The 21,079-nt window shown below is 68.9% G+C and overlaps 4 protein-coding genes across 7 annotated transcripts in view; 2 read left to right on the top strand and 2 right to left on the bottom strand.

Annotated features, from left to right (window-relative positions):
* Window positions 1-5,371, bottom strand: part of CLPB (ClpB family mitochondrial disaggregase) — an 80,768-nt gene extending 75,397 nt beyond the window's left edge. For 3 of the 4 annotated variants that reach the window (XM_080607144.1, XM_080607146.1, XM_080607147.1), the window contains exons 1-2: window positions 4,743-5,172; window positions 1,921-1,972 (exon numbers count right to left, since the gene is read on the bottom strand). In XM_080607144.1, coding sequence (XP_080463270.1) covers window positions 1,921-1,972; window positions 4,743-5,157 — 467 coding nt within the window. In that variant the 5' untranslated portion in view covers window positions 5,158-5,172. Of the gene's footprint in view, window positions 1-1,920; window positions 1,973-4,742 lie in introns of all 4 variants that reach the window. The other variant, XM_080607145.1, reaches the window with a different exon arrangement.
* A 5,943-nt stretch (window positions 5,372-11,314) lies between these two features.
* On the top strand, window positions 11,315-20,686 carry STARD10 (StAR related lipid transfer domain containing 10). The gene is made up of 6 exons (XM_080558002.1): window positions 11,315-11,605; window positions 18,202-18,349; window positions 18,578-18,681; window positions 18,982-19,099; window positions 19,688-19,740; window positions 19,838-20,686. Exons 1-6 carry the CDS (start codon window positions 11,444-11,446, stop codon window positions 20,063-20,065), a joined length of 813 nt encoding a protein of 270 aa, XP_080414128.1. The 5' UTR covers window positions 11,315-11,443; the 3' UTR covers window positions 20,066-20,686.
* LOC308187749 (uncharacterized protein) lies at window positions 11,612-13,736 on the bottom strand (the record flags this gene model as incomplete). The annotated part of the gene is made up of 3 exons (XM_080575989.1): window positions 11,612-12,632; window positions 12,716-12,818; window positions 13,687-13,736. 3 exons carry the CDS (start codon window positions 13,734-13,736, stop codon window positions 11,790-11,792), a joined length of 996 nt encoding a protein of 331 aa, XP_080432115.1. The 3' UTR covers window positions 11,612-11,789.
* Window positions 14,423-18,195, top strand: LOC308187748 (uncharacterized protein; the record flags this gene model as incomplete). Its single annotated transcript, XM_080575988.1, has 3 exons — window positions 14,423-14,473; window positions 15,115-15,931; window positions 17,223-18,195. The coding sequence occupies 3 exons, from the start codon at window positions 14,423-14,425 to the stop codon at window positions 17,366-17,368; spliced, it is 1,014 nt and encodes a 337-aa protein (XP_080432114.1). The 3' UTR covers window positions 17,369-18,195.
* Window positions 20,687-21,079: the final 393 nt, after the last annotated feature.

Raw genomic sequence — 21,079 nt, 5'->3', positions numbered from 1 at the left:
GAGCCAAGAGGACGGAGAGCTGAACAGCACCGGGAAGTGCTCCCCGGCACGGGCAGCACCAGGGCTGTGCTCGGCCTTCCCGGCACTGCCTAAGGAGGCAGGGTGCTGAGCGGCGCACGACACGCGTCTTGAATCGCCCGAGCTACACGGCGCGCCGCTCGGCCCTGCCGCACCGCCGCCTTCTCAGCGCCTTGAGGTTATCACGCCGAGACACGAGGCCACGGGAGAGACTCAAGTTTAAATGAGCCCAGCGCTGTATTAGAAGGCTCCGTCACGCCAGCCTCCCCTTTCCTACCTCACCTCCCGCAAGCTGCGCCTGGGCTCTGCGGCCGAGGGGGGCAGGCGGGAGGGCAGAGCCTCCTGGGGTAGCGCAGGGAGCTGGGTGCTGCTGCGGACGGGGCTGCCCTCTCCTGGGTGCAGCCCTCGCTGCTCAGCTCAGCGTCATGCTCCCACCCGGCTGCTGCTGAGTGGGGGCTCTGCTCCTTGCAGGGGGCAAGAGCAGGAGCCCCTCGTGCGACTCGGTTTGCGCCTCTGGAAGCTCCAGGCGCTCGCCAGCAGCACGTGGAGGCTCTGGGCTGCTGAGGTCTGTGGTAAAGCCGAGGCTGAAGCTGCCTGGAGCGGGGGCAGCCAGCATGTGTCGCTGTCCTGCCTCACGCCTGCTGGTGAGGGACGTGGCGGGCGCAGCCAGGCAGGGAGCTTCCAACGCGGGCGCTGCGGGGCAGGGGCAGGGAGCAGGCTGTGATCGGAAGGAAAGGGCACGGAAACAAAGGCTGCGAACATGCAGCATGGCTGGGCTGAGTTCAGCTGCAGCCCTTCCCTCATCGGGGGGAGCACAGAGCATCCCTGGTGCTGCTCTGCCCGAGCAGGCTCACAAATCACCCAGACATCGCCGGGCAGCAGCTTCCTGCAATTAGGAGCTGCAGAACACATGTGCCAATTAGCCGCACGCCAATATCCTCCCCGGCCCTTGATCCAGACCAGACCCCGGCCGCTTCCTCCGAGCTCCGGGGGGCCGCGCGGAGCATCCTCTGGGCACGGGCCAGGAGGGCTCTCCTCCCCGCCGCGGGAGGACACCCGGCACGCAGCTCCTGGGCCCTGCACTGGCTGGGAGAGGCCGGAGAGAAGCAGGGGACACCGGGTGGGGTGAGCACGGCGCAGCAGTGGCTGCTCCCACCCCGTGCGGGCCTCCAGGCTACCAAAACGTCTCTCTGGTACCGGCTCAGGGCAGCCGTCTGGGGAACGGGAGACCTCAGCACCGCTGGGCTGCACAAAGCATCCCGGGAACCCCTCGAGCCAACAGAAGTCGCTGCCCCGAGCTGCAGGCACGGGAAGGTTCAAGGGGGATGAGAGAAACGCGCCGTTTGTCGACGCCCCAGTGAATTTAACGCTGCCGACGGCTCCTGAGCATCGCCACGACCCCGAAAGAGGCAGGCACTGCCAACAGCAGCGCCGAGAGCGCTGCAGACCTGCTGTCTCGGGGTTAGGGGCTGCGAGCTCTGGAGGTGCTCCTCTCCCCGACGGGCTTGGCCCCTGACTGCGGCCACCTCCCCAGCCTCCTGGCTTGGGTGGCGAGCCCCAGGACAGAAGCGCGGTGGGATCCGGCTGGGCAGGAGTTTGCTCCAGCCGGCCGAGGAGCCCGTGAGAGCTGTTAGTTTGGGGACAGACCCACAGGAACATGGCTCTGCCGCTTCTGGCCTGGAGGCGTACGTCCACGCCATGCCGCACCGCGCGGACTCGCTGCAGCGACCTCTCCCAGTGCAGGGATCTGTGACCCACCCTGCAGCTCCCCCGTGCCTGCCCACAGCTCCCTCTGGCTCTCCTCCCGCCTGCTGCGCGCCCAGCCCCTGCCTGCTGAGAGCCTCTCCACCTCCCCGCCCCGCGCAGCAGCGTTCTTCGCACCCGTCTCTAAAAGCCGCTCACCTGTTGACTTCGGAAACGTTGTTGAACCTCGCGGCTTCCAGCAGAGCATCTTCTGCAAACAGGCAAAGAGAGAACGAGTCAGGAGCCGAACGCACGGCCGCGTAATAACCCAGAGATGGCACAGGGCACCGCACCAAACAACACGCGTTACGGGGGATCTATTTCTGCGAGCGGGTTAAAACTAAGCCGCCTGCTTGCTGCCTTACTGCGGCCTCCCTGGAAGCCCTGCTGCTAGGCTCTGGGGAGCTCAGGGCTGAGCTGCACGTCTCGAAGCGTGGCTGCGAGGCCCAGGAGCACAAGCAGGACACCTGGGAGGCGGCAGGACCCCCAGCCTGGCTGCACAGGTCCCTTCCCCAGCCCCCCCAGCCCAAGCACGGGTGCTCAGGCAGCAGAAGCAGCAGCTCCCTCCGTGACGCCTCGCGGCACCAGAGATCCCCCGGGCCAGTCTCCTCCCGCCTGCGGGGAACGGCCTCCCCTCGCTGGTGCCCGGCTCCCGAGGTGCCACTGGGCAGCGGCTCAGGCTGGAGGAGAGGGGAAAGCATCCCGTGGGGCGGCCGGGGCTGGGGGCAGGCCTGCAGCGACCTCCTGCTCCTGCGGGACTGCTGCGAGGGAGCAACTGCGTGAACAAGTGGCGAAACAAAAACTTCTGTGTCTGCAGCAAGCCCCGCGAGCTGCGGGTCCTGGGTCCAGCGGGCGTTACGGGGCACCGAGGCAGCCCCGGCCCAGGCAGCTCCTCCTGCAGGCGAGGAAGGACACCTCCCGGCTGCAAGGGGTAGGGCAGCACCCACCGCCGCTGCCAGCCGCTACCCGACGCAACCAAGCACCCCAAAAAGTTCTGCCAGTCGCCACCCGACCCCCGAGGGGCCCCTTTCCCCGCCCGCAGGACCCGCTGCGGCCCCGGGCTGACAGCTCCTGGCTGAGGGGTGCTGCGGCCCCTGACAAATCGCTCGTCCCTGAGCTCTCCTTCAGAGCGAGCGCTGCAAACGGACCCGTAGCAGCATGGCTGGGAGAAGCCGGGACCTTTCTCCCCGGTTCCTACCAGCTCCGGGTGCTTTCTGCCCTCTCTGCCCAGCGTTTTGCGCCTCTTCTGGCCTCTTCAACCCATCCGTGCCCGGCTTTCTGCCCTGCCTTTAACCCATCTCCTCGGGCAGCCGCAGCAGGAGACGCGGCTCCATCCTGCATGCTCCCCTGCGGCCCCTCTCAGGGCGCTAACGAACAGCCGCAATTAGGCAGGAGATGATGATTACGGCTCGCCCTGGCAGACACCTTCCCGCGCTCCAGCACCGCAGACCTCGACGCTTCCTCTCGCTGCTTCAGGACGAGCCAGCGGCGCTCGGAGTGCCGCAGGGAGGTTTTTGGCTGACGGGTGCCAGCGGTGCGAGGCACAAACCGCCGGAGGTCTCACGTTTAACCTGGGAGCGGGGGCACTGCAGGCCCAGCCCGGCAGCGTGCTGCCAGGGACAACTCACCGGGCTGCGGGTGTCCGGGGGGACCTGCGGGCGCCCCGCAGGGCCGGCACAGCGCCTCTCCCAGCACCCGGAGGGCAACGCGGGGCTCCCCCCAAGCCCTGCTCCGAGCGGGGGGAAGTTCTCGGACGCGGGGCCGAGCTCAGCGAGCGCTGCAGCCAGAGCTACCCGGCCTACAAACCTGCAGCGAAGCCGGCCCCGTCTGGCAGCCCTTCCCTAAGCGCTAATTACACAAGGTTTCCCATAATGACGGCAAAACCTCCACGCAAAGAGCCCAGCACAGCACTCTGTGCGTTACTCATGGGGAAACCGGCCTCTGACGTGCCTGAAACTACCGAGTGAGGAGGAGTCCTGCTGCGGAGTCACGGCCCGTCCTGCCCCAGGTCGGCTGACGAGCTCGCTGCCTCCAAGACCTGACCTGTGAGCAGTGGCTAGTGATTAAAGCTCCGCAGCAAGAAGCAACTTGAACCCCATCTCATTTTCCAGAGCTTGGAGACGAGCTCCTCACCCAAGGACCGAGGTTTACCTGGGCCGTGTGTGCCTGGCAGACTGCAGACCATGAAGGGGGGGCTGGGCTCCGGCAGCACCTCGCCCAGTGGCACTAATGAGGCCACCCGGCCTGCGGCAGGGGTAGGACAGCACCTGGAGTCCTCCCAGCCCCAAAACGCTGCATCAGCGCTGGGCAGGGGACTGGCTGTGGCACAAACCCACAGTTACACGCCAACCTAAAAGCATTCAGCTCGCCCCAACAACCCCCTGGGACCATCCCAGATGCCTCAGCTGGGAGGGACACGTCAGCCTTTCGAGACCCACACCTAATGCTGTGGCAACAGGAGCTCGTGGCCACCCACCGAGCGCTTCCTTCCCACAGAGGGTGGACGTACAAAGCTGCTCAGCTCATATGTGCCTGAAACATTCCCCGCTCAGGACAGAGGGCTGGGGAGAGCCGACCCCACGAACACGCACCCTGCCAAGCAACGTGGCTCAAACCCTCCCCTGCCAGCTTTCCTCACCCACAGGCGCGGAGCTGGGTCCTCTCCGTGCACAAAAACCGTCGGGGACGAAGCCAAGCACGCGTCCTGCGGCAGGACGGGAGCACGCACGGCGCTGCCACCGCCTGCACGCCCCGGGACAGCTGTGACAGTGCCCTGCCGTGCTAAGACACGGGCCCGGGGTGCAGTTCATGAGACGCGATGAGCGTGAGGACCGTTAGCATCCCACCGCGGGGCTCGGGGGGGATCCCCCGCGGCTCAGCGCACCCCTGGGACAGGGCCGCAGGACGCCCCCCGCCCCGCAGGGCTCCCCCACCCGCCCCCCCGGCCCACCCGCAGCCCGGCGGGGGGCAGCGATAGTCACCCTTGGTCGCTCGGTCCCTCACGTAGCAGGCGGCCAGCGCGGCGACGAGCAGGCCCGCAGGCGCCGCAGCTCCGCGGGCCCCGCTCCGGTACCCGCCGGAGCCTCCAGGGCCCGGGGGGGGCCCCTCAGCCGCCGGGCCCCCCCCGGCGAGAAGGGCCGAGGGGGCTCCCCCCGGGCCCTGCCGCCGCTGCCGCCCCCCGCCGGCCGCCCCCCGCCAGGGCAGCGCCTCGCTCCCCGTCACAGCGGGCTCGCGGCGGCCCCTGGCGGCCGCGGCCGGGACGAACGGCGGTCCCGCCGGCCCGGGCCTCGCCGCCGGAGCTCCGCCGGCCCCCCGCGAGGCCGCCGGCCACGGCCGCGCCCGGAGGAGCCTCGCCAGCCCCGGCGGCGGCGGGCGGGCCGCCAGGGAGCCCAGCATCGCGCCGCGCCTGCCCCGCCGCCGCCGCTGCCGGCACACAAAATGGCGGCCGCCGGTGGAGCGGCGCGGGACGGGCGTCGGAGCAGGGCGACGCGCAAAGCCTGGCGGGAGATGTAGTCTCCGCACGGCGCGGCGCCGGGCTGCAGGTGCAGCCGCCGGACTACAGCCCCCAGGGAGCGCCGGGGTGCCGGCAGGCCGCAGGGCATGCCGGGAAGCGGAGCCAGGCCCCCCCCCCCCCCCCCCCCCCACCGGCAGGTGGCACCGCGGGGCCGCGGGTTCGAGGCCGGCCCCAGGAGGCGGCGGGGGCGCGCGCGCGCGTTCCCGTGCTCGCGCCCTTGTGCGCTCGTGCACGCGCACGTGCACGCGTGGGCAGGCGCGGACACGCGTGGAGGTGCTCGCGTGCGTGCGCACCTGGGGTGGTGTGAACGGGCACCCACTGGTGTGCTCGCGTGGGGGCACAGGAGCTCCGGCACGCGTGGACACAGACACACTGCATACACGGGACACTGTGTGCATGGGGGGACGTGTGTGCATGGGGGGACACTGTGTGTGCATGGGGGGACACGTGTGTGTGCATGGAGGGACACTGTGTGCATGGAGGGACACTTTACATACATATAGAGACCCATATGTACATATAGGGACAACGTATACATAGATGGACACAAATATATTTACATGGACACATATGTACATATATGGGACACTTACATACATATAGTCACACAAATGTACATATATGGACACTTACATACATATATGAACACATGTACATGTAGGGACACACACATACATGTATGGACACATACATGGACACGTACATACATGGACACACACATACATATGGGGACACATACATATGTACACAAACATACATGTAGGGACATGTGTGTACATGTAGGGACACGTGTGTGCATGTAGGGACATGTATGTACATGTAGGGAGACGTGTGTACATGTAGGGAGACGTGTGTACATGGAGGGACACGTGTGTACGTGTAGGGACACGTATTTACCTGTAGGGACACATATGTACATGCAGGAACACGTGTGTACATGTAGGGACACTTACATACGTATAGGGAGCCATATGTACATATAGGGATACACACATACATGTATGGACACAAACATGCATACATGGACACATATGTACATACATGGACACATACATATAGGGACACATACATATGTACACAAACATACATGTATGGACACATACATACATGGACACAAACATACATATATGGACATGTACATATAGGGACACATGCATACGTATAGGGACACATATGTACATATATGGGCACAAACATACATGCATGGACACCTACATATAGGGACACATACGTACATATATGGATTCAAACATTCATACATATATGGAGAGAAACATATGTACGTATAGGGACACTAATGTACATGTATGAACACAAACATACATACATATATAGACAGAAAGATACATATATGGGCACATACACATACATGTAGGTACACACACATATGGACACAAACATACATGTAGGGACATAAACATACACATATGGACACATGCATGCACACACATATGGACACATACATACAAATATGAACATATACATACATACATGTACACAAACACATGTACACAATATGTAAACATACATACACATATGGACACAAACATACATGTACGGACATATACATACATAGATGTACACAAACACGTATGTACACCAACATACATACACATATGGACACACACACACATGCACTCACATGTCTGAACACACAGGGGTGTGCACACACGCGTGCCCTTGCACACAGCTGCATGCACAGCCCCCCCCCACACACGTGGGCACTCGCATGCGCTTGTGCTCACGCGTGCATCCATACCCGCGCACACACGTGTGCACACGTGCAGAAACTCTTTGCACCCTGGGTGTGTTGGCGGGCACGCGGGCGCTCCCCTCTCGCAGCAGCTCTGCTGCCCCCGGAGATCCCTGCAGGGCTGGCGCACGCACACGTGCGCCCCGTGCGTGCACGCGTGTACGGGCGCGCGTGTGCATGCACGTGTGCCCCGATCACGCGTGTGCGTGCCTGTGAGCGGGCACATCACGGCACTCCGGCGCTTCCCCCCGGCAGGCAGCGGGTGCCCCGCGTGGCGCACGGCCTGCGCCGCCTGGGACCGCTTCCAGAGCGGGCGGCGCGCGGCCCTGGGGCGCCCGCAGCGACACCGAGCCCGGGCAGAACCTCCCCGCTGCGTGGCGCATCCTCGTACGGGCGCCGAGAAAGAAGGGGCCGTGCAAGAACCGGGAATAGTCGGGAGGAGGCGGAGGAAAGGCGGGCTGGGGGCTTTGGGCAGCTGGGGGAAGGGGACGCCGCAAAGGCAAGGGGCTCGGTGTTTGCAACCATCGCGCCCCGGGGATGCTTTTTTCTTTTCTCCCAGCTGTGTATTTGGTGCTAGCGCAGGCGAGGAAGCGTTTCTCTCCCCCCCCAGGCCCATCAATATTTCAGAAGCCGAGGCTCTGCCCTGCTTCCAGCTGCGGGAGGAGGCCGGGTGCCCCTCGGGAGCCGCCGCAGCCCTGCCAGCACCGGCACCCCCTGCCCCTTGTGCTGCCCCGCAGTGCCTCCCGCCAGCCCCAGCACCCCCAGAGCTCCCGGAGGGTCGAGCCCGGTCGTTAACATTCGTGCTCAGCGAGATAAAAAGGAGAAGCTAATAAAAAAAAAAATCGCGTTTGTTTACAAGAACCGGTTTTATTGCGGGCGCTGTTCTGCCCGCCTTCGCCAGCGGCTCCGGGGGGCACGGGGGGGAAGCGCTGGGGCCGCGCTGCCCGCGTCTGCGCGCCGCTGGGGTGCAAGGACGGCGGACCTGCAGCGTGTCCTGGTGGCCTGAGACCTGAAAGCAGGGCAGAGAGCAGATGCAGCAGCAGCCTGCCTGCTGTGCTGAGCCGCGCCGAGCTGTGCCGAGCCGTGCCGAGCCGTGCCGAGCTGTGCCAAACTGTGCCACACTGTGCCAAGCCGTGCCGAGCCGTGCCGTGCCGAGCTGTGCCGAGCCACGGTCCCAGCGCTGTGACACAGGGCACAGGGTCACTTTGGGAAGGGCCCTGGCCCCTCTCGTCCCTCTTCTCATTTTGGAGACTTTTTTTCCTGCCCGACACTACAAATGCCATTTTGCAGGTCCGGTTCCTCTCCCCCGAGTGTGTGCGTGTGTGTGTGTGTGTGTGTGTGTGTGTGAGCTCCCCCCCGGAGAATTAATGCCAGGACTTGGTTTTTTTCAGCCTGGACACCTCAGGAAGGGGCCGGGGGGGGGACAGCTGAGCCGTGCCCGCAGCGTCCGAGCCTCGTGCAGGAAGCCCATTCCGCCTGGCTGGGTGCCGAGCCTTTCTGTGCACTATTTGCACACACCAAGCGGCTCCCGGCGGCTGCCTCCCCACGCTCGCAGCCCTCGGCTGAGCGTGACGGCGTGGGACACATTTGCACGGCTAATTTAGCTTTGCACTCCGCTAATTAGAGCCTGCCAGGAGATAGATGCCGTGCGGCGGGGCAGAGCTGGGGCTCAGCGTGCAGGCACAGCTCGGTGCTGGAGCCGGGTGCACAGGACCAGTGGGAAACTGAGCTGGGTGTTACTGGGAACGGTGGGATTTGCCCCAAAAGCACCAAGGGGCACGCGCACACAGCATGGCACGGCTGCAGCCAGGTGAAAGGGCTCGGCTCCGGCAGGAAAGGGGGGGGATGTGCGTGCACGTGGGGGGGGGGACACCCACAAATGTCCCCAGAGCGGGGCTCAGAGGCACCCGGCAGCCCCCGCAGCTCCCTGCTGAGCAGGGATGGGGGCAGCCAGGAACTGGGATTCCTGCACCGAGCACTGAGTTTCAGCCGGTTTGGGCACTGCGTGGTGGGAGCTGCTGGTGATGGGGTGTGCAGCGGGGGTCCCCAGCCCAGCCTGCCCCCCCTAACCCCTGCCCCACAGCCCCCCCATCCCAGCTCCGGCGCCGTGCCCCAGCCGGGTGCGCGCGGGCAGGGTTGATGGGCCCGCAGATGACGTCTGTCCTATTTTCGGCTGTCAGCCCTTGCACGCCGCGAGAGGCGAGGCCGGGCTCCCCGCGGGGCCCTAGGTGTTCCTGCGCCTTCCTCGGTGGGAAGCGAGCACGGCCCCGGGGAGGGCAGGGCCGGGAGAGGCTCCCCACGCTGCGGGCTGCTGGCACGGCCCCAGCTGCCTGGGGACAGGGTGGGAAAAAAAAAAAACAAAACAAAAACAGGTTTGGGAAGCAGGGCGGACACACAGCCCGTCTGGAAGGGCTGGGGCAGCAGGGACGAGGGCAGATGGGGGTGCTGGGGTGGGCGGCAGCCGCTCCCTGCCCCACGGCCCTGCCCCACAGCCCTGCCTTTCCGTGCCCTCCGCATCGGTGCAAGCAAAGCGCTACCCAGGGGCTGCGGCAGGATGGGGAGCCCCAGCCTCGTCCCCGAGCCCTGCTGCCAGCAGGGTACCCCCACGGGGCTCGACACGATGACAGAAAGCTCCTCGGGTTCTTTTTCCCGGCTAAGGACGGCCAAAACCAGCAGCACTGAGCCCTGCCATTGCCCAGGGCTTCGTGCGGGTCGGAAACCCCTGTGCCCAGGCCACCGTGCGCCGGGGGATGTCCCCATGGCTGCTGCGCCGGGCACCTTGTCCCCGTTTCCCCATGCACGGGCTTTCTCCTCTGGGTACAGCACCCCGGGAAGGGGCTGTGCCCATTGCCCCCCCCGGGTGCTGCCGGAGCATCCCCCCACGCCGCGTGCCGTGGGCCGCCGAGCGCCTGGGTTCTGCTGCGGTAAGCAGCCGCCGCACCGCTCCGCCTCCATTTATCTGGTTATTTAGGGCAGCGGGAGCTGGGAAGAGGCTTCCTCTCTGCTTCTAAGTAGAGGCAGAGAAAACCCTGAGTCTGCAGCATTTCCCGAGCCGCCTGGGAAGCCCCAGCCTTTTCCAAAATCCGCCTCGCAGCCCTCGCGCTGCCGATGGCAGCCTGCCCTCCTGGCGAGGTGCTCCGGCGCCCGCTCCGTGCGCTGCGACGCCGCTGCCGCAGGGCCCGGGGGCACCGAGCGCCCTGTGCCAGGGCCGGCTGGGGACTGCGCCGCGGCCGCGCTCGCGGGGACATTCCTTCGGCCAGGGGACACAGGGCGCTGGGGGGAGCGCTGCTCGCCCGCGGCCTCTGCCAGTGGCACGGGGGGGCTGCGGGGTGAGGTGGTGGGGTGCAGTGCAGGACTGCGTGACTGCATGTGTGCGTGTGCGCAGGGGTGCGCGTGCACTTGGGTGTGCGTGTGCGCACGTGTGTGAGCACCCGTGTGTGAGCACCTGTGTGCGTGCACCTGCACCCGCGCCCAGGCGAGGGACGTGCGTGCAAGGCCAGGTCCGCGTGTGTGTGCACGCAGCTGTGCGTGTGCCCAGGCTGCATGCGTGTGAGCACAGCGTGTGCAAGCACGCCTGTGCAGTGTGCGCCTGCATCTGTGCGACGGCTGCGTGTGCCTGCCCCCTTCCAGCCCCCCCATGCCTCAGTGCTCCTGATATCCCCCCCAGTACCCCCTCAGTGCTCCCAGTGCTCCCACTGCCCCCAGCCTGGTGCTCCTGGTGCCACCGCTGGTGCCCCCCCGGCCAGCGCCCCCACCCCGGTGCCCCCCCGGTGCCCCCTTCCCGGTGCCACCACCGCTGCCCCCCACTCCATCCCCCTGTTCCACCATCCCCGGTGTCCCCCCCGGTGCCTCTCCCGGTGCTCCCGGTGCCCCCCCCGTGCCCCCAGTGCCCCCCGCCAGGTACCCCCCATGCTCCCGGTGCCCCTTCCCCGGTGCTCCCGGTGCCACCCCCGCTGCCCCCTGCCCCATCTCCCCGTTCCACCATCCCCGGTGCCCCCCCGGTGCTCCTGTTCCCCCCCCCCCCCGGTAACCCCCCCCCCGGTGCTCCTGGTGGCCTCCCCCTACCGTCCACCCCGGTGCTCCCAGTGCCCCCCCGGTGCCCCCCCGCTACTCCCGGTGCCCCCCCGTTGCCCCCCCCGGTGCCCCCCCGCTGCCCCCCCCGCTACTCCCGGTGCCCCCCCGCTGCCCCCCCCGTACTCCCGGTGCCCCCCCCTCCCGGTGCCCCCCCCCCCCCGCCCCCCCGTGCCCCCGGTGCCGCCCCGCCCTCGCCCCGCCCCGGCCCATGGCGCACCGCGCACCGGGCGGCGCCGCGCCCCGGGGATGCCGCCGCCGCCGTAGGGGCCGCCGCGAGCCCGCGGCACCGGCACCGGCACCGGGGATCCCCCCCCCACCCCTCCCCCGGCCGGCGCGGGGCCATGTCGGGCCGCGACAGCGTGCAGATCCCCGACGATCGCGACTTCCGCGCGTTCCGGGCGGAGTGCGAGTGCGAGCGGGGCTGGAGCCTGAGCTACAGCAAGGCGGGGGTGGCCGTCTGGGTGCAGCTGCTCGAGCCCGAGCGCTCCCTGCACAAGATCAAGGTGAGCGGAGGGGCCGGGGGCACCCCCCGGGTAGCCGGCACCCCCCCCCGCCCCGGGCACCCCCCGGCACCGGGTACCCCCTGGCACCGGGTACCCCCTGGCACCGCGCACCCCAGTGGCGCAGGGACCCCAAGGGTGAGGGGGGACCCCAGGGTGAGCGGTGGCAGTGGGGACAAGCAAAGGCTCAGTGGGGACTGGGGCCCCCCGGGTGATCCAGCGCTGCGGGGTAGTGGAGGGGACTCGGGGTAAGTGGGGACTCCGGGGGTAAGGAAGGTCCCCGTGGCACGGGGAGGGGGGGGGTCCCCTGGTGGAGCGGGGACTGCGGGGGTGAGCGGGGACCTGGTGGCAAGTAGGGTGATGGAGCGCCTTGGGGGGAGCAGGGACCCTGGGGTAAGTGGGGATCTGGGGTGAACCCAGCACCCTGGGGTGAATCCAGCACCCTGGGGGGAGTGGGGGCCCTGGGGCAAATGGGGAACCCTGGGGCAAGTGGGGACCCTGGGGGGAGCCAGCACGCAGGTGCTCGGGGGCCCTGGAGGAAAGCAAGGACACAGGGGTGACCAGCACCATAGGGTGCGCGGGGAGCCTGGGTATGTCCCGTGGCAGGAGGGGACCCCCGGGTGGTGCAGTGCCCGTGGGGGGAGCAGGGACCCCAGGGGGGAGCCGGCACCCCAGGCCGAATGGGGACCCTGGGACAAACGGGGAGCCGGGGTGAGCTGGCACCCCGGGGTGAGCGGGGACGAGGAGGGTTCCCTGGGGACAATGGGGCCTGTGGGGACGCACCCAGGGACAATCGGGGACACCAGGGCTGTGGGGCTGTGCTGCTGCCTGCGCCCCCCCACCCCAAGAACTCCCCCCAACTCTCACCGTGCGGGGGGGGGGGGCTGTGGGAAGGGGACTGCTGTGTCCCCAGCCCGCTCTGTCCCCATCCGGGGTGGCCCCGCTGTGCCCCGAGGCAGCCGGGAGCTGCTGGGGCTGCCCAGGTCCCCGCGGTCCCGTCCCTCCCGCGCTTCTTTGCCGGTGCGGGTGGCTGTGGGGCGAGACGCCATGAGAGCAGCTTTGGGGGGGGGGGGATGTCAGGGGGGAACGGTCTGGGCTCTCCGACTGCTTCACCTCCAAAAGCAGGTGGCGAGAAACTGGGTGCGCGGCGGGCAAAGCTGCGGTGCTGAGCGTGCCGGGGAGGGGGGCCGGGGGCAGACGGGGTGGGCGCTCATCCCTTGGGCACGGCAGGCGTCAGGGCCAAGGGAAAACTTCCACCGGCGCTGTGTGTGGGGGGGGGGGAATGTCGGGCTGGGGGTGCCGGTGGCCACAGCACCGTGCCGGAGCCCGGCGCTGGCTCCGGGGGGCTGCCGCCGCCCCCGTCCCCACAGTGCAGCGCCAGGAGCCCTCCCCGGGCCGTCCCGAAGGGTGACCCCCCCCCCCCCCCCCCCCCCCAGGGCTGCGTGGCGCTGGCTGCCGTGCCGGGACCAGCACCCCGGTGGGGACGGTGTCGGAGCAGAGGTGGCGGCGGTGGCGTTGCGGCCTGCTGGCAGCTGCTCCGCACCGGCGGCACAAACAGGCAGCGCCGGGGAGCCCTGGCCCCGGGGGGGCGGCGGCAGCGCGGCGCAGGCGGCTCTGCCCGCGCTGTTTGCTCCCTGCTGCCGGCCCCCCCGGGGCTGCGGTGCCCTGGGGACACACGGGTGTTTGGGGGGGGGTCGGGGGCTCGCGTGCTGCGGGGGTCCCCGCTGGCGCCAGCTGAGCGCGATGTCCCAGCTCCCCCCCCCCGCTCTGTGGGTCCGGCTGCTTGGTCTACAAACGTCACCGTGTCCCCTTGTGGGACCCCCCCGGACCCTGCTGCGTGCTCTTAGGGCGTTGCTGCATCCCCAAATGTCCTTGGTTTTGGTGTGGGATGGGAAGGGGGGAGTTTTGGCGCAGGCTGGGGGTTTTTGGGGAAAGAAGGGGGCCGTCGTGCCGGAGGGGCTGGGTGTTCGGGTGCTGCTTGTGGGTGCTCCCCCCCGCCCGCCCTGCCCCACGGGTGACAATCCCGAGGTGCCACGTCTGCCTGTGGCGATGAGCTCAGCCGGGAAGCCGCACGGGACGCGCACCAGGATGTCCTGGCTGGCGCTGACGCCACGCTCCCGCGGGCGCTCGGCATCCGGAACCTCGCCCGCGCTGGCACGGGGAGCCCAGAGCCGCCGCGGGCAGCCCCCCGGGGCTCGGGGAGCTGGGTGCTGTGCTCCCCGTACCCCCGAGAGCCCCCCGGAGCCCAGCGGGGTGCTGCCCTGCTCAGCCCCGTCGCGGACTCGCCGTATCCCCAAATACAGCCCGGCGGGGAGCTGGGCCAAGGTCCCTGTTTGCCCTGGGGGCGGATCTCCCTCCCTCGCGCCACCTCTGCTCTGCACCTGCGCCTCTCCCACGTCTCCTCCCCGAAGCTTCGGGTCCTCGCCGCGGGGCCCCCTGCGCACCCCTGCCCCGGGTCCTGCCCCCGGCACCCTTCTGGATGGGTCCTGCTCGGAAAGACCCCCGCTGGTTTGTCTGCGGGCTGGGCAGAAGCCGTGCTTAGAGGGGAAGGACCCAGCTCGGGGTGCCGCTGGGCACCGTCCCCCCGGGACCCCGGTGCCGTTCCCTCCGTGCTCCGTGGCCGCTGACGTGGCACCGGGAGGAGCAGGGGTGCACGCCGCAGCTCCCCGCTCCTGCCTACCGGCAGCTTCCGAAAGCCTTCCCGGGGTTGTTACTCCTCGCTCCCTCTCCTCCTCTGTAATTAAATGAAACCCGAACGTCTCGCCCAGCTTTGAAGAGGCTCCCGGGGCCCCCCCCCTTCTCCTCTCCCCGCCGTCAGAGATGCCGCGCTCGTCCAACCTGTTTGCGGGAGGCCGGGGGCGCCGCGAGCCGGTGCCACGCGGTGCCGAGCCTTGGGGCCGGCTGCAGCTTTGGCCGGGGCGGCCGCAGAGACCCCGACACCGCGTGGGACACGTCGGCCGTCCCCGTGAGGCCGAGCTGCTGCTCGTTACGTGTTCGTCCCGGCGGAGCCGGCGTGAGCGGCCGGCTTGGGTCACCTTGAGACGGGGAGATCTCCTTCGTCATTAATGACCCCGCGGGCGCTGCGCACTGCTGGAGCATGGGGGGGGGCTCTGGGCAGGAGCAGCCCCCACCTGCGAGGCTTTGGCTGGGCTGTGTGAGCGCTTGGGGCAGGGGCTGGTGGTTGGGAATGGCCCTGGGGGGGTTTTCTCCGTCCCGAAGTGGCGGGGACCTGCTGGCCTTGGTCCCGTGTCTGGGTTTCTGCAGGCTGTGTGAGGGCTGCAGGTGCCGTCGCCGGGGGCTGGGGAAACCTCTGGTGTCCCCCAGCGAGGGTCTGCAGCGCAGTGGGATCACGGCTAATTCGGGTCGGGAAGGGGGGGTCTGCCCGCCCCGCCTGACCCCAGGTCGGGCTGCTCCGCGCTGCATCCAGCTGAGCCCTGAGCGTCGCCGAGGCTGGAGACCCCACAGCCCCTCCGGGTCCCTCCTCCACTCTTTGACCTCCCTGGCAGTAAAAGTTTCGTTTTCTCCCCTCCGTCCGGCTGGGACTCCCCCCGATCCGCCCCCATCCCAACGCCAGGCACCTCAGGGAAGGCTCCGGCCCCATCACCTCCACGTGCTCCTGTGGGGTGGCCGCGGACAGCAGCGAGGTCTCCCCTCCTCCCCTCCGCCTCCATCCACACCTTTTAGAGCCGGGGAGCCCCAAAGTGGCCACAGCACCCCCGGGGCAGCCCCTGGCGGGTAGGGGGGGACCCCTCCGGGGACCTGCTGGCTCTATTCCTATCCCACAGGCTGGGACACATTTGGGTGTCCCTGCCTCCAGCCCCACAGCTGGATCATGCCTGGTTCGTCCCCCAGACCCAGCAGCGTTTTCTCCTGATGCTGGGCTCTGCACCCCAAAATTCAGGGGCAGGGGGCTCAGGCTCGCTGTGACGCTGTCCCCCCGGGAAGGACACGAACCGGGTGCTTTGTGGCCACCCTGCCGGCAGCCAGCACCCATCCTGGGCAGGGGCTGCCCCAGAGAGCCCCTTCCTGGGGCTGCACCCCAAAATTTTGGGGTCTCGGAGCGCAGTGGGGCAGCACCCGGCACAGGCGGCCACTTGAATGCATTGCGCCAGCCTCCCTCCTGGTCCTGCTTCCTCCTCCTCCTCCTCTTCCTCCTTCTCCTCCTCCTCCTCCTCCTCCTCCTCCTCGCCACGCACACGCCAGAGTCAATATTGACCCAGGGCTGGGGCGCGCGGCGCCGGGTGGCACCGTGCCCCTCCCGGGGTGGTGGTGGGGGACCCGGCGTTTGCCCCGCGCCCCTGCGAGCCGCCCACCGTCCCGGCGGCCCCGGTGAGTCACGGCAGCCGGCGGCACCGCGTGTCACCGCGGTGTCACATCGGCAGCGCGGGCACAGGCCCTGAGTCACCGCCTGGTGCTGCCCGCGTGGGCACGGCTCCGGCCGCCCGGCGGCACCGCTGCTGCGCCCGCCCGAGGAGCGAACGGGAGCAGGAGCGGTGCTGCGGGGAGCCTGGCAGGGGGCACGGCACCCGAGGAAGCTTCCCCGCTCGCCGCACCCCACGCGCACGCTGCGCCTTGCTGGGGGGCCCTCGGCCTGTGCGCCCCAGGGCGGCGGTGGCGGTGCTGCCGCGGGGACGCCGTCCCCCGGCAGGTCCCTGGGGCAGCCCTGCGGTTCACGCCGAGCCCTCCTTCCTCCTCCTCTTCCTCGCTCCGCGGGGTGAGGCAGCATGGCTGGTGCGGGGCACGGGGCGGGGGACAGCCCGAAGTGTGCGGGGTGCTGGTGACCCCTCTGGGAGCTCGGTGCTCACCGTGGCCGCACCACGTTAAGCGGCACCAGCGTGGTCGGACCTTCCCGAGGCTGCAGCACCGGGTGCTGCTTGGCCACCCCTGGGTGCTCCTGGGTCCGTGTCCCTCGGCACTGTGGGTGCTGGGTGTGTGGGGTCTGGTGGCGGGGAAGGACCAGAGCCGTCCTCACGCCAGGGTGGGCTGGGGAGGGCAGCGTGCAGCAGCCCCCGAGCCCTGCCGTGGCTCTTAGCACCCCATGGAGGAGCTGCGCCCCGGGATGTGGCGATGTGTTGGGAAGCGCCCCAGGAGCCTCGCGTCCTGGGGTGCGGGGGCAGCACCCCAAGGCACCGCCAGCCTCACCCAGCTCCTGCCCTGGCACCCGTGGGTGCACCCACCCTGCACCCCGCAGCCTCCCCCTGCCTGGGGGCACCGCTGTGACCGCCCTCGGGGTGGTCCCGTGGCGGCCCCGCTGCGCCGATGGCAGCTTTGCCTTTCTCCTCCTCCTCCTCCTCCTCTTGCCGAGGATTTGGCTGCCATGGTTACTGGAGCTGCTCCCGACCCCGCGGTGGGCACGGGGCTGGCGAGGCTGCGGCTGCCCCCAGCTGCACCCCATGCCCCCCGTGTCCCCGGGATGGAGCCGAGGTGGGAAGGGCCCCCCGGGGCCCCCCTGGTACCCGCAGCACCCTGGGCGTCCCCGTGCAGAGCTCTGCACCACGGCGGCTCCAGGGCGGGGGCAAACCGGGGCAAACTGGGCTGAGCTGTGCATGGAGAGCTCGGTTGTCCTCCAGCCCCGCTGGTGGGCTTTTTTGCCTTGGGTTATTTATTTCTTTATTTTCAGGCCTGGCAGCAGAGGGATTTCGTAAGCACCGAAACGCAGCTGGCGGCGCGTTCTGCAAAGCCAGGCAGGGGGAAGCGCTGCGTGCCGCCTCGCCTCGCCGGGCTCTGCTGCTGCGCGGGGCCGTGAGCTGCTGGGGACGCTGGTAGCAGGGTCGGGGGGGGGGGGGTTCTCCCTCAGCCCCCTGCCCTCGGGGAGCGAGCAGCAGCCGGGGATGCGGCGACGTGGCTGCGGGTACTGGAGCCTGGCGCTGGGGACGCGCAGGGAGCTCTGAGGTCAGCTCAGGCGTGCAGCGAGGTTGTGGGGTCTCAGCCCCCACGGTGCCCCGCTGGCGTGGGTGCCATGGGGGTGGGAAGGCGGGTGTGCTGCTGGTGCTGTCTGTAAAGGGCTTTGCATCTGTCCTCAGGCTGGGCTGGGGAGGCGGGGGGGCGCGTCCCGGTGCTACTGTGCCGCTGTGCCCCCCGTGCCCGCTGTGATGGCCTGGCCCTGCTGCGCTCGGTTCACGCAGTGCCCCCTCCGTACGATGCCCGGGCTGTGTGGTGTCCTTCTGATGTGGTGGCCTGTCCGTGGGGTGTCCCGTGCGTGCGCTGCCGTGATGTCCCATCCCTGCAGTGTCCTTCTGATGTGACGTCCCGTCCATGGGATGTCCCACGCGTCCACCACTGCGATGTCGCGGCCGTGCAACGCCCCGTCCGTGCAGTGCTGAGCCCTGCTGCTCCCAACAGATCCTGGGGAAGGAGGGGAGCTGGGGGGCACCGTGAGCCACCCGTGCGCCCCGGCATGCCGTTAGGAAGCAGGAGCTGGGCTGGCCGCGTCCCCCACGTCCCCACCGTGCTGGTGGGCAGAGACCTGGGGGCTCCCCAGCCCATGTCAGGGGTCTTTGCTAGCGGGGCCGCTGCCCCTCGCTGTGTCCCCCCCTGGGGGTGCTGGCTGCTTGCGGACCCCCCCCCCGGGACGGTTTCTCACCCGCCCGCCTCTGCAGTGCAGGATGGAGTGCAAGGACGTGCCGGCGGAGACGCTGTACGACGTGCTGCATGACATCGAGTACCGCAAGAAGTGGGACACCAACGTCATCGAGACCTTCGACATCGGCAGGCTGACCGTCAACTCCGACGTGGGCTACTATGCCTGTGAGGAGGGGGCCGCAGCGGGGTGGGGGGTGGGCTGGGTGCCAGCAGCGCCCGCGGGTTCGGTGAGGATCGGGGCGCCCGTGGTGCCGGGGCATCACGGTGAGGAGCCCGGGTACCGGGTTCGGGAGGGATTTGGCACCCGCAGAGGTGGGGAGGGGGCTGGGATAAATGCCCCCCCGGGGGGGTGGGCGTCTCACCCCCGGCCCCCGCTGCTGCTGCTGTCCCCAGGGAAGTGCCCCAAGCCCCTGAAGAACCGGGACGTCATCACGCTGCGCTCCTGGCTGCCCATGGGCACCGACTACATCATCATGAACTACTCCGTCAAGCACCCCGTGAGCGCCTGCTGGGGGGTGGGGGGGGATGGGGGGTGGGGGGGCACGGAGCTGGGACAGGGCTGGGTGGGCCCCGGGGTCGCTCAGGGTCTGGGAGCAGGCTTGGGGTGGTGTCGGGGAGGGACCCCGGGAGGAGGAGGTGACCCCATCGCCTGCCGCCCCGCAGTGTCCCGGCTCCCCCCGCGTCACCACTGGGGTCGGGGCTTTGGGGTGGGATCCCGTGGGTGCCACCATGCTCCGGGGGAGCCGTGGGTGCCCTGCCCCGTCACCCGTCCTGTTCCTCCTCGCGCCCCCCCGCAGAAATACCCGCCCCGTAAGGACATGGTGCGAGCGGTGTCCATCCAGACGGGCTACCTGGTGGAGGGGAAGGGAGCCAAGAGCTGCACCATCACCTACCTGGCACAGGTGGACCCCAAAGGTGAGGGGGGGGGGGCCCGCTCCTGCCCCGCGGGGCTCAGCCCGCCCGGGTTCACAGCGTCGTAAGGGATCGGCAGGGGTTATAAATGCTGCTGGGAAAGGAGGTTTCCCCGAGCCCGGACGGGTCGGTGCGGTCAGGGTGGGTTCGGAGGGCGGCTTTGGAGAAGGGTGACGGTGATGGGGGGGGCAGCAGGGGGCTGGGGCCTGACCGGTCCCAGTCGGGGCACTGGTGCAACACCGCTCAGGACATTTGGGGCCGTTCCCCTGCAACGTTTCTGGCTGTGCCCGACACGCTGAAGCCGTCTTGAACTTGGCGGCAGCAGAAGGGGAAATGGCCAAGGGGGAAGCCCGGGACGTGGCTTTCTGGGGTCCCCTGGGTGCAGACGGAGCTCCCCGGGTGCGCCCAGAAACTCCGCTTGGCTCGAACCCCGTTTTCCCAGCACCATCCTGTTCCCGCTCGCCCTGCCCCCTCGCCCCTTTGCCGAAGGGGTCCTGGAGCCCCCCGATCCCCGAGGGGGTCCCCATTGCCGCGGGAGGAGGCGCTGGGGGTGCCAGCCTCACCCCGGCTCCTCTTATCCCCACCTGACAGGTTCGCTGCCGAAGTGGGTGGTGAACAAATCCTCGCAGTTCCTGGCCCCCAAGGTGAGTCGGGTGGTCCTGGGCTGGAGCTGGGGGGGTGGGTGGGCTTGGCGAGGGGTCCCCCCGGCGTGCCGGCTCCAACCCGTTGCGCCCGTGGCAGGCGATGAAGAAGATGTACAAGGCGTGCCTCAAGTACCCGGACTGGAAGCTGAAGCACAACCCGCACTTCAAGCCCTGGCTGTTCCCCGAGCAGAGCACGCTGCCGCCCCTGGCGCTCTCCGAGCTCTCCATCCAGCACGCCGACTCGCTGGAGAACATCGACGAGAGCTCCCTCTCCGAGACCAAAGACGACCGCGGCGAGGCCAGCGACGAGGACAGCGTTAATTGAGCCCCCCCAAAAGGCCCCCCCAGGCCAGCACCCCCCCCCAGTCCCCCCCGGGGGTCGTTGTTTTTGTCCCCGTCCCCACCGCACTCTGTGTCTCTTGCACGCGCGTGCGCGCATGCACCCACGCTTCTGCCTCGGGGTCCGCGGCCGTGCCGGGCACCCCCGGCTCTGGGGGGGGGGGGCCGGGAGGGGCTGGGGTTCTTTGTCCTCCTCCCCTCCCCAGGCTGGGGGTGGCAGCCGGTCCCCCCCCAGCTGCCGCTGTCCCCGTCGGTGGCAAACCCAAAGTGCCCTTCAGCTCTCGCCTTGGGGGGGGGTCTGCCCACACTGCAGGGGGGAGCTCCAGGGGTTCCCGGCACCCCTGGGTGTGCGGGGGGGGGCTGGGGGCTCCTGGCATGTCCAAGCATGCAGGGGGGGCTTGGGGGGCCCCCCAGCACCCCCGGGGAGGGGGGGATGTCCCTGGGGGCTTCTGTCCCCCCCCCCCCCCTTTTCTCGGGGAGGGGGGGCCCCGAGCTCGGTGTGTGACCACTCGCAGGTGCCCCCGCACCGCGCTGCCCCGGGGCGGGGGGCAGGTTTTGTACCTTGTACCGGAGCGGATTATTTAGGAATAAAACGAATAACTCGGGAGCGGGGGGGTCGCCTCTCCGTCCTGCCTCCCCCCCCCACAACGGGACCGTCCCCATCCCTGTCCCCCCCCCCCCCACCCTGCGGTGGGCTCGGGCAGGGGCTGCCCCCAGGGTCCCGGTGCTGGGGTCCCTGGCACCGTGGGGACCCCCGGGGGGTCCCTCGGAAAGGGGGGGCCACCAGAGCAGCTCCCGGCCCCATTAACACCAGTCCCAAGCGCGGTGACCCCCCCCCCCGCCACCCACCCTGGGGGGGCCACCTGGACACCTTCGGTCCGGGGTAGCCGAGGCGCTGCCTGCGTGCCCCCCCCCGGCCTTTTGCGCCATCCAAAGCCCCCCGAGTGGGGTTTCACCCCCCCCCCCCCGACAGCCCCAGGAGACCCCCCCCGGAGCTGGG

This window comes from Anser brachyrhynchus (assembly GCF_964034855.1).
Source record: "Anser brachyrhynchus genome assembly, chromosome: 1".
In the NCBI taxonomy this organism is placed as follows: Eukaryota; Metazoa; Chordata; class Aves; order Anseriformes; family Anatidae; genus Anser; species Anser brachyrhynchus.
Note: the sequence above shows the minus strand (reverse complement) of the source record. Positions and strands in the feature narration are given on the sequence as shown.

What these genes read in the sequence shown, in the direction of transcription:
- STARD10 (XM_080558002.1), top strand. Translation starts at nt 11,444, where the DNA reads ATGTCGGGCCGCGACAGCGTGCAGATCCCCGACGATCGCGACTTCCGC. An exon ending in GGCACAGGTGGACCCCAAAG is followed by an intron (nt 19,100 to 19,687) that starts GTGAGGGGGGGG and finishes CCCACCTGACAG; the next exon opens with GTTCGCTGCCGAAGTGGGTG. An exon ending in CGCAGTTCCTGGCCCCCAAG is followed by an intron (nt 19,741 to 19,837) that starts GTGAGTCGGGTG and finishes CGCCCGTGGCAG; the next exon opens with GCGATGAAGAAGATGTACAA.